Source organism: Talpa europaea, assembly GCF_964194135.1.
Source record: "Talpa europaea genome assembly, chromosome: 1".
NCBI lineage: Eukaryota > Metazoa > Chordata > Mammalia > Eulipotyphla > Talpidae > Talpa > Talpa europaea.
This window is the reverse complement of record NC_140073.1, coordinates 132122194-132134547: the sequence shown is the minus strand read 5'-3', so window position 1 is coordinate 132134547 and position 12354 is coordinate 132122194. Positions and strand designations below refer to the sequence as shown.

At 36.1% G+C, this 12354-nt stretch overlaps 1 protein-coding gene across 1 annotated transcript in view; it reads right to left on the bottom strand.

The window, feature by feature from the left end:
* FAM117B (family with sequence similarity 117 member B) overlaps positions 1-12354 on the bottom strand; it is a gene marked incomplete at its 3' end in the record, with an annotated part of 62347 nt that overhangs the window by 20957 nt on the left and 29036 nt on the right. The window contains exons 2-4 of the mRNA XM_084243851.1: positions 10908-11059; positions 2745-2837; positions 1668-1781 (exon numbers count right to left, since the gene is read on the bottom strand). Coding sequence (XP_084099977.1) covers positions 1668-1781; positions 2745-2837; positions 10908-11059 — 359 coding nt within the window. The remainder of the gene's footprint in view (positions 1-1667; positions 1782-2744; positions 2838-10907; positions 11060-12354) is intronic.

Below are 12354 nucleotides of genomic sequence, written 5' to 3'. Positions count from 1 at the left end.
TTTAGTCCTTTGATCCATTTTGAGTTACTTCTATATAAATGGAGGGAAGTAATCACATATTTTTAAAATACATCTGTTTATTATTTATAAAATTTTTAAAAATTATAATATTTTCTAAAGCCTTTTTCTAAAGGCTACCAATGGCATTAAGCTTTACTCCTATTTCGTCACCATTCCCATGTCATGTCAACTATCAGTTAATGGAGAGTTTAAAAATTCAGATTTTGAAGTTACAATGCCTGGGTTAGAAGCCTAGCTCTGTTTCATAAGACCTTGGACAAGATACCCGATCTCACCAGCCCTTTAATTACTTTGTCTGCAAAATGGAGTTAACAACAATCACCACCTCAAAGATTAGGATTAAACACTAATACTATATACAAAAAGCTGAATAGACTGCTTGACACAGTAAGCACTTGATAGAGTTCAAGTATTATTACTTTCTAAAGAATTATTTAGAAATAATTTCTGTTTTGTCCACTCTCTTCAGTTAATAGCTTCTACCTTATTTTTAGTCACCAACATTTTTCACTTGAATTATAAAATCCTATTCTTAAAATGGCTTTCCTGCCTCTAATTGTGTCTTCTTCCAAATTTATTCCTTATTTTGAATTCATAATGTCCATTGTAATATGCATATCTGATCACCTATCAATTTTCTGTATTCTAAAAACTAGTTGGCTGGTGCCTCTAGGAAAATGTCTATACTATGTAACTGAGATAAAGAGGAATTAGAAAGTCTGCAAATTCACCTGTAAAAAACCATCAATGCTTATCTGTAGCCTTTCGAGTATGAGGTGGTTTAGTGTTTAATCTGTTGATTTTGATAGTTGTAACTCTACAAAATTTTTCATTTCTTATTCTGTCAATTTTATGTTTTCTATTTCTCTGGATATAAAACCAGTTTATTTAGGTTTTAAATGTATTAGTGTATATTCCTGGTTTTTAATTAAAATACCTTATATAAGGAAAATCTAATTGGAAACAACCAAACTATAAAACTCCAAATCAAGTCTGACCCATGTACCAATATTTTAGGATAAATCAGTTTGAAAAAATACATACCTTTACCCATATTTTCTCTTGAACATTATAGACATATATTGGGAATCATCAGACGCTATCAAACTAAAGAAGTTGGTAAATTTTTTTTCCTCTCTTCTTGCCAAGAGACACCAGCCAATTTAAATTCAGTAAAATAGAGGGGCTCCCTGGGTGAGCTATCATGAGTAGCTGTTAGGGCTCTAATGAAAAATCAAAGAAGCTGAAGTTTTTTCCCTACTAAGAGACTTCATGAGACAGGAATTATTATCTTCAATCTTCAGATAAGGACACTGAGACTTAAAAAGGACATGTTATAGTCTGGAACCAGAACCTAGTTCTATAGTCAATGCTTATCTCTCTATATTATTCTGCCTCTAATTCATGGAACTAATAGTCAAATATGTAATTAGTTATGATTCTTAGGTAATATCATAAGTCACTAAAAAAAAAAGTCGTTTTGTCAACTTAATATTCTGGGCTTTTTTAACGAAGGTTGTAATTCATAAATAACTGTTTCAAATAGGATTTTGGACATTTTTGTCCTAAAAAGTTGACCATGAAATAATACATCACAGAAAACAAAAAAATCCTTTGTTTGGATTTTGTGGTATATGTGTGCCTACCTGACACTGGTTAATAGCTGCATGGTTGCCATGGAATGGAGATTGTCTTTCTTTATCTCTATGATGCCGACTGCTGTGTTTACTTCTCTGTAACTGCTGGCGTAATTTTGCAATCTGAAAAGGGTAAAAATAACAAGTGCATCAGAGTGTTTTCACGCTACATAAAAACTACATAAAGCATATCTTTGCCTAATAAGAACCAGTAAAACCTACCCTTAAAAAATCTTTTGAGTTTTTAATCCACTTCACAAAATCTGATCTATTGTGTGAAATTTACATATATACACACAAGCATGCATAGATGTGTATCTTTCTCTTAAAGAGAAAGTTACGCTCCAACACTTTCTGAGCTTTCAAAATTCCCAAGCACTAAACAAAGTTTTCAGCACTTACAGTAAGTTACACTGTAGTTCTCACAAAGAATTCAAAAATAATCACTCTCACTGCCCTCACACTGAGTCATAATTTGAGGTTTTTAAATCAAACTTCTAACCTTTAACAGTTCCAAATTACTAAATACGTATAATAAATCAATTTAAATTACACAATCCATCCACAAAACAATTTTTAAATAATAAACACAATTTCAATAAATATCCCATATTATTCCTTGACTGATTTTTTATTTTATTTCTGTTATCACCAAAGTGCAAATATTGTGATTACAGACTCAGAAAATGGTAGTTATAGCATAGAGCCATAATTAAGTTGGTTATACTGAGTTATTGAATTCAGAAACAATACCATATATAGTAATAATAAATGTGAATTTGCTGTATCACTATAGTTTTATACATCAAATATTTATATTAACATATATGGAATCTCAAAAAATTACAAAGGAAAACACGCGATCAGGTAGATAATGTACATATTCCCTTACTCAAATTTTTATCCAACCAATATAAGTAACTGCTTTTCTGCTTATTTTTCAAGTAAACAAAACAACAATGGCCCTTTCCTCCCCAGCTCATCCCCCTTTCCCCAATGACAAATCCATGCTGTCCAAACTTCAAGGAACTACCCATTAAAGGGATCAAACTTCTACATCCACTTTCTTGCAACCATTTTCCTGACCTCCTTTAGTTGATCTGTACTGCCCCAGGATGCTGAACGCTTATGAGATCCTTTCTTCTTTTCAGCGTATTCTTCAGCCCATGCACTCTCTGTCTGTAATGGAAAAAAAAAGAGGGAAGGGGTACCTTTATAGCAATCATTTAACAATATTGTATAACCACATTTGTAACAACATGGATGGAATTATGAGGGCAATTTGCTAAGTGAAATAAGTCAGAGAAAGACAAATAATGTATAATCTCACTTATACATGGAATATTTATTTTTTAATTTTATGTATTTTTTTTACATCACTCTTCATTTTTGCACAAAGTATGCTTTCTCCTCTCAGGTGTAGTCCCCTTGAAATTCCCACCACCAATTCACCCATTGCAACATCACCATAGTAGTTTTGCTCTTCCCACCCATTTTGATCCTTCTCCCTCCTTCTCTTCTGCAGAATGTCTCAGATTTATAGTGGAATCTTAAAAAAAAAAAGGCCAAACTCAGAAAAAGAAAAAAAAAGAGTTCTGATTTGAGTTTCCAAAAGTGGGGTGGGAGAATTGTATGAAGGTGATTAAAAAAACTTAGAGTTATAAGATAAATAAGTACTGAGGATGTAATGTAGAACATGACTACAGATAACGCACTATGTGGCAGCTAAAAATTTTTTTGTAACTTATGAGATGATAAATGTTAACTAAATAACTGTGGTGATCATATCAATGTGTGGTAAATGATTATGCTACACATAAACATACAGTGAGTATGTCAAAATTGGGGGAAATTTTCCTCTCAAATAATATATACAATATTTTTCTATTATAAAATACAGTCCCATTACAAAAAAGTTTACTGAAAAACAGAATTTTTAAGTCATAGTGATTGAAATTTTATTTTTTAATTGTGATAGACATTTTAAATAATATATTTAAAATAATCCACAAAGAAATACCATTATCAAAAAGTATTAGTCCAACAAATAATGAAAACAGATTTAGAAAACTGTCTAAATTTAAATGAAAACAGATTCATGAAAAAGATAAACCTAAATTGCAACCATTCAACAAAAATATTGGCTTGTTCTTAAAATACTATTTAAATATACCAATGTCACAAGAGACAAAAGCTGAGGAACCTCTCCAGATAAAGGAATACCAAAGAAACATATCCTCTAAATGTCACATGTGTTCCTTCACTGGATCCTGGATTACAGATAAAACTACTAAAGAGAACATTATTGGGGCAACTGGAAAATGTGGAATACATAACTAACCGTGTTGTATCAATGTTAAATTAACTGAATGTGGCAATTGTATTGGTAATATTTTTCTCAAGTCCTAGTTCATAAACATACTGAAATATCTGAGCAGTCAGAATGTATGCAACTTACTAATGATTAGCAAATAACATGATTATATATACACAAAGAAATAAACCAAATATGGAAAACTATTAGTGAATATTGTTGAAAAGTATGGTGTTCAATCTATCAGTGAGCTTGAGACTTTTTTCAAACTAAAATGTAAAGAAAGGAAAATTATTAAAGATGTTAATCTTAAGTATAAAATTTTGCCTTCAAAGGAAAGCAAAGAAATATAAAATTTTCCCATGTATTTATAAAGAACAAATTAGTGATAAATGAGAACAAGGGTCTTAATTAGCAAAACAACTACAGGTATCTTAAAGAAAAATTGACAGCTTTGCTAATTTCAGTGATAAGATGTTCTGGCAAGAAAAAATATGTAGCAAAAATCATTAGTTTTACTTAAACTCCTAATTCATAAGATAATTGCTTTCTTTGTTCAACTGAAAAACTGTGTCCTCATTATAAGATACTCTTAGGTATTAATAAAAAGTAAAATTAAGTTTTAATTAAGTATGTTTCAATTCTATTCAGTCTTGATTTGTATGGGGGGAAGCTATTAAATATCTACTGAGTCAGGTTCTGGACTAGGCAGTAGAGTTAGAGGAAACCGTTCTTATTCTCTAGGAGACAAAGGATAACCAATTAAAAAATCATGTGATCATAGAAGACCCCTTAAAAAAGGCAATTAAGGGCCTCCCCGGTGGCGCAGCAGTTGAGCCCTGGGTTGCGAAGCTGCCCGCGGCCTCTGCGGCGCCGGTTCGATCCCCAGCTGCTTCCCGGCCACCGGAGGAGGGTCCCACATGGCGCGCAGACCTCTCCTGCCGCCCGCTGCTCCCCTCAGCAGTGTACTTCGGTCCTTCTGCCTGCTCTGCTCCCCGCTCTGGCTCTGGTGAATTCTCTCACCCTCCCGCGCTTCTGACTGTACCCAGTGCATGTATAAACAAACAAACAAATAAAGAAAGAAAGAAAACATGCCTCTATAAAAAAAAAATAAAAAAAAAAAAAAGGCAATTAACCCAGGACAAGGGAAGTAGGATGGCAAGAGTTTACCAAATGGGTGTAGGTTCTGTGAAAGACCATAAATTACACAAAGAAAATGTGGGAAAGCATTAGAAACAATATAGAAGCTTGGAAGCATCAATGAGAGGAGTATACAAGGCACTGCAAGGTCATTAAGGAGAGTTGGTATATAGCTTCAAAGATAAAAACAGCTACACAATCAAGAAACTATATTTGTTTTAATCAATTCCATGATGTAACCCTCCAATTGTTATACCACAGCTCAGTATGCTAAAAAATGTGATAAATACATGGAGTCACTGGTCTAGAGAATTCTGATCTAACATGAAAAAATAAAGGATAGAAACATCAGTCAGGTGGTAAAGTAACTGGAAACCTTGATTATTTCAGAATCCTAGGTTTATCCAAGAAAAGCAAAGTTAATTTTTAAAGCAAAAGGTTCTTTGAATGAAGAAAACAAATAAAGAATTAAGAAAACCAGACATCAATCACATGAGTCACAAACTGACATATTCACACAAACCACCTGTAAGGTAAAGTAGCCTAGAGGTTACAGAAGTTGGGAAAGGAATACCTTTTGACTCTTTTAAGAGTCAAAAGAATGTCAAATACTCCAACCATATACATATATTTTCTCCCCCTAAATTAATAGTCAAAAAATACATGGGCCTCCCCTGGTGGAGCAGCGGTTGAGCGCTGGGCTGCGAAGCTGCCCACAGCCTCTGCAGCACTGCCAGGAGGGTCCTACATGGCGCGACAGACCTCTCCTGCCACGCCCACTGCTCCCCTCAGCAGTGTATTTTGTCAGTCTGCCGGTTCTGTTCCCCACTCTGGCTCTGGTGAATTCTCTCACCCTCCCGCGCTTCTGACTGTACCCAGTGCTTGTATAAATAAATTTAAAAAATCTTTAAAAAAAAAATACAAGCAGCACTGCCAAAAAATAAGGTAAATGAAATTGATGGAACCGCAACATTGATGATGCTGTTAATAAAATTAGTCAATCTTATGTGGAAGTTAAACTAGCAAATGGTCAGTTTTTGCAAGAACTTGGAAGGAGGAGTACAGGAGGCAGAGGTTGGTAAAAATACCAAACTCTAAAATAGAAATGTCAAATCTATTTTGTAGGCAATTAATGCTGCAGCCCATCCCCTGCTCCACTGGCAATGCCATGCGCAAGTGCTGAGCTGGAAGGATTCTCAGCTATGAGTTCACAGGGAATAAACAATGTCTGCCAAAGATACAGGAGGGGAAAAAAATGATGCCACCTTTTTGCTACCTCTGTGAAGTAATCTGGATGATAATCGTGTATAGTAAAATTTCAATCATTCATTCTCATGCCCAAAGCAAATGAGGTAGAGTGAAGCAAAGGGGGAAGTTGGCATCTTTTTTCGATGCTGCTTTCTCTAAATCGTCAGAACCTCTTTCTCTCATTTCCACTCCTCTCCCAGATACTGAGAGGGAACTTAAGAGTCACACACGATTTCTTTTTTTCTAACAAACCAGGGCTCAGAATGTTGACACAAATGACTTACCAAAAGTCTACAACAACTTTCTGGAAAGTACCTGGAAAGTATAGTACTAGGTAAATTATTTCCATCATATTGTCTGCTGTAGCACTATCTGAACCAGGGATGATAAAAGTGCTAATCAATCTCAGTAATTTTTAGCCTGAATCTTTTTCAACATAATGCACCAGGAAGCTATGCAATTGACAAACTACACAGGAGTTGAAGTTTACATGTCATTCTTTTTCTAATCTGATAGTAATCAAGAATAAGAATTTTAATAGCAACCATTTATTAAATACTACTACTACACAGGAGTTGAAGTTTACATGTCATTCTTTTTCTAATCTGATAGTAATCAAGAATAAGAATTTTAATAGCAACCATTTATTAAATACTACTATTTGCCAAACACTGTTCTAAATCTTTTATATAAATTTCTTTGTTTAATCCTCATACTAACCTTAAAGGATAGGTACTAATAGTTTTCCCCAGATCACAAAGGGGAAATAGAGGAAAGGAGATTTTAAGAAAGTCGTTAAACTCCAAAATGACTAATATGGTGAATAAACACATGAAAAGATGCTCAACAACAAGGTGATTAGGAAAATAAAATTCCAAAGTACAAGGTAACCATTTTATACGTACTAGGACAGCTATAATTTAAAATAACAAAGGGAAACTAACAAGTGTTGGCAAGGATATGGAGAAAGTGTAGCCCCTATACATTGCTGCTGGAAATAGAAAATGGTGCAGCTGCTTGGAATAGTTTGGGAGTTCTTCTAAAGCTAAATATATGGGACCTCACTGGTGGTCTAGGGGTGAAGTTTCAGCACTATCACCGCTGTGGCCTCAGTTCGATCACGGCCAGGGAGCAACACTCATGGCTCAGCAGACCTCTACTGTCTCTCATGCTGCTCTCCTCAGCAGTGTATTTCAGTAGATCCACCTGTTCTGTTCCCCACTCTATCTCTGGTGAATCCTCTTACTCCCTGCATCTCTGGCCTACACTCCAGTACTTCTATGCAAAAATAAATTTAAAAATTTAAATAAAAATTTTATTAAAAAAAATTATTTAAAAAAAAATAATAATAGGGCCTCTCCAATGGCACAGTGGGTTGAGCACAGCGCTATGAAGCTGTCCGCAGACTCTGTAGCGTGTGTTTGATTACCAGCCGGCCGGGGAGACTCCCATATGGTGCGGCAGACCTCTCCTGTCGTCCCACTGCTTCCCTCAGCAGTGCTTTAGGTCTGTCTGCCTGTTCTGCTCCCCACTCTGTCTCTGGTGAATCCTCTCACCCTCCCCTGCTTCTGGCCTGTACCCCAGCTCTTGTATAAATAAAAAATAAATCTTTAAAAAAAATTACTTAAAAAAAATAAATGAAAGTTAAATATATGATCCAAGTAGCTCACTACTAGATATGTACCAAAAGAAATTAAAAACAAAGACACAAAGAGATACCTCTATACCAATCTTCATTTTAGCATTGTTCAAATTACAAGTGGTACAACCATACAATAGAATATTATTCAGTCATGAGGAGAAATTTGATGATGGGATACATGCTACATAGATAAACCTTGAAAACATTATGCTAAGTGAAAAGAGTCAGTTATAGAAAGACAAATATTGTAAAATTCCACTTAAATATCAATGATGGGCAAATTCATAGAAAAAGTAAGTTGAACAGTGATTACCAGGAATTTGGAAAACAGAGGATTGGAAGTAATAATGAGTTTCTGTATGGGGAGATAAAAAAAGTGCTAGAAACACAGAATGGCAATGGTTCTACAACATTGTGAATGTAATGCTACTAAACTGTATATTAAAGATTTTCCAAATAGTGAAATTTTGTTGTATGTATTTCACCAAATTTTTAAAAATTAACTTAAGCATACATACATTATGAAATCTAACATCTGCCAATAAGGAATTTGAGGAATTTTTGATTAATTAGTGCTAAACTCACTTGCCAAAGATGGGGAACCACAATATTAATGGAAGACTGTAGTGCCCAGCATTCACTGCACTGTGCCTTAGGAGAGTCTATAATCTTTACAAGCAGTATTAAAAGTGTGATAAATATAGCTTTTCCTTGCATTTGCACCCTTCACATTCCCAATTTGGGGGTATTTAGAAGGAGAAGAGAGTAAGGGGTTTGTACTTTGATTCCGTATAGTCAGGGCTATGTAAACAGCAACTGCTAAATTGAAGACTCACTGAATTGCTTCCACAGATCAGGGGCTCCCCCAAAGGCTTGTAAGACTATATATTTTTACTGATACAACAAAATATCTGAACCCAACCAACCTGAAACTGCAGAGAAAATAAAGTGTTATAGAAATATTCAAGAAAACACACCTTTAACAATTTAAACATAACAACATGTGGCTTAAGCAGAAAGCAGGTAGAGACTATACTTATTTTCCATATTACATGTCCTAAGATTAGCAAAGTTAGAGACTATGCGTCTGCAGAACTCTGTTTTGTTTTTTTTTAAGATTTATTTATTTATTTATACAAGCACTGGGTATAGTTAGAAGCGTGGGAGGGTGAGAGAATTCACCAGAGCCAGAGGGGAGAGCAGAGCAGGCAGACTAACGAAGTACACTGCAGGTGGCAGGAGAGGTCTGCCACACCATGTGGGACCTCGCCTGGCGGCCGGGGATTGAACTGGCACTGTAGAGGCAGCGGGAACCCAGCACTCAACCGCTGCGCCACCATGGAGCCCAGAACTCTGGTTTAAAAAGTCACAATTTCTAAAAAGATTTATTACTTTTGAGAGTACAAACACTAAATTTTCATTTCTATATTACCACTGGCATATGAACCTCAAGGTAATCTGAAACCCCAAACATCCACCCTAGCAATTGGACTCAGTTTCAAGAGTATTAGAATGGAAAACAAACTAGGCCATTAAGAATACCTGCAGTTCTGGAAACTAATATGCAAATCCAAAACCAATAAAAAGAGTGTTTAAATTGGTTCTATTAAAGGACATTGTATCATACAATGCCGGTATCAAGTAAGCATTAGTGACATAAATTTGCAGTCTAAATTGAGCTATACCTCAGCTGATTTTCAACCTTCAATATAAAGAATCCTAACTTCTTAAAATGACTGTCATTCTTCACTAAAAGCTTTAACTATTCTGCTCATTCATTCCTTTCCAAATATTCCCTAAGTGTTTATTCTGTCACAAAGTCTTGAGGATGAAATACAGTACAGGGCAGTTCCTGCCTTCATGATCTCATAGTCTAGTGAATGAGGAACATTAAATAAATGGTTAAATAAACATTTAATTAATTATAATTGCAGTAAGTGCTATGAAAGAAACTATACCAAACTAAGAGGCAGTCACATCAACCGGATGTTGAACCTCAGCTTTCTAATTTGTAAAACCAGGAAGTAGATATGAAAGCTCCTTTATTTATGCACACAAGAACTGGGGTACAGGCCAGAGATACAAGGGATGAGAGGATTCACCAGATCCTTCTAATTAAAAATTTTTACAAATCTGAAAGTATAGAACTTTGCTTCCACAGTCCTTTCGTCAGAAGTTACATTTATAGAGCTGATCAGCAATAATATAATCCCCATCTCCCAAATACATGAAGATTTTTGGCACTAAAATACAAGGTTAAATTGAAAGTAAAGTAATTCCTACTGTTAGAAATGTTTAACTCCAAACTGCAAATATTAAACATAATGCGATGTTCTAAGCTTACTGTAAAGAGTAAGTGGGAGAAACATATGTCTATGAATTATCCATATGCGTCAGAATTACTTTGGGACTGTTTAATAGACATATTTCTAAGTCCCAATCACACCTGTAACAGAATGTCTTTGGAGCCAGGTCTGGGAATCTGCATTTTTTGACAAGCTTCTTGGTAATTCTACCACTCACGAATGTTTTAAGAATTTGAATACACTTAGCAAAACTAATATGAAAAACAGCTTTAGAGTAAAACACTTCAAGATATGAAATGTAGTAAACATGGGTCTTCCTGGTGGCGCAAGGGGTTAAGCACAGCACTGTGAAGCCAATGCAGCCTCTGCAGCACAAATTCAATTCCCCTGCCAGCCAGGGAGCTACCCACATGGCGCAGCAGACCTCTCCTGTCTTGCCCACTGCTCCCCTCAGCAGTGTATTTCAGTCAATCCGCCTGTTCTGCTCCCCACTCTGTCTCCAGTGAATCCTCTCATCCCTTGCACCTCTGGCCTGTACCCCAGTTCTTGTGTGCATAAATAAATCTTTTTTTAAAAAAAAAGGAATATAGTAAACATACCTGTGTAGATTTGTCCTTCATGCAAGGAGCAGCTTGCCCATGACTGTCACGAGGCCAGTGCCCTGCGAGGTATGGAGCAGCAAGTGTATCCAAGGAGGATGTCCGGCGGATAATGCTAGAGGGGCTTGAGGAAGGTGGTCGTGTTTTGTCACCTAGATTTAAGACAAATATATGCATTTTAAAAATAGGCAATTTCTAACTCCATGCACAAAATAAATCTAGATATAAGACCTACAACAACAAAACATATAAAAACATATACACGGGTGATACATTTCATATCATTGATAAAGATGTTTCTGGTGATTAAAAGCAGAAATAAACAATTGGGGAAGGGAAATAAACAATTGGGGAAGCTGAAATTAAAAACCTATTACACAGCAAATGAAAATATAAGATTTTAAAAAATCCTACTGAATGGGAAAAAAATATTCACATTGTACAAGGGATTAATATTCAAGATATGGGCCTCCCTGGTGGCACAGGTGGTTAAATGCAGTGCTATGAAGCTGTCAGCAGCCTCTGCAGTGCCGGTTCAATCCCCGCCAGCCATGGAGAAACCCACATGGCGCGGCAGACCTCTCCTGTCCTCCCCTCAGCAGTGTATTTCAGTCAGTCTGCCTGTTCTGTTCCCCGCTCTGTCTCTGGTGAATCCTCTCACCCTCCCACGCATCTGGCCTGTACCCCGGTTTTGTATAAATAAATCAATCTTTAAAAAAAAATTCAAGATATACCAAAAACTTGATGTAACAGTTAAAAATCAACCTAAATAATAAAATGGGCATATTGGAACAGAATTCACCAAAGACAATACCCAGAAGGCCAACACACATGGAAAATGTTCATCATTGCTTCTTTTTTTTTTTTTTAAGATTTATTTATTTATTTATTTATTTGAGAGAATTCACCAGAGCCACAGCAGGGAGCAGAGCAGGCAGAAGGACTGAGGTACACTGCTGAGGGGAGCAGCGGGCAGCAGGAGAGGTCTGCGCACCATGTGGGACCCTCCTCCAGTGGCCCGGGAGCAGCCAAGGATTGAACTAGTGCTGCAGAGGCTGCGGGCAGCTTTGCAACCCAGCGCTCAACCGCTGCGCCACTGGGGAGGCCCTCATCATTGCTTCTAATAAGAGAAATGTAGGTCCAAATTATAATGAGATGATATCTCATACTCATTAGAAGAGCACATATTAAAAAGACCCCCACAACAAATGCTGGAGATGAAGCAGCGAAAAAGGAACCCTATTATACCGTTGGTGGGAATGTAAACTGCTCTAGCAATTTTGGAAAACAAACTGGCTTTATTTTAAAAGCTAAAAATGGAAATACTGTATGACCCAGCAATCCCAGTCCTGGGCATCTATCCAAAGAACATGAAATCATTGACTCAGAAATTTTTATATTCTGTAATGTTTATCCCAGCATATTTACAATGGTTAGAACAGGAAAA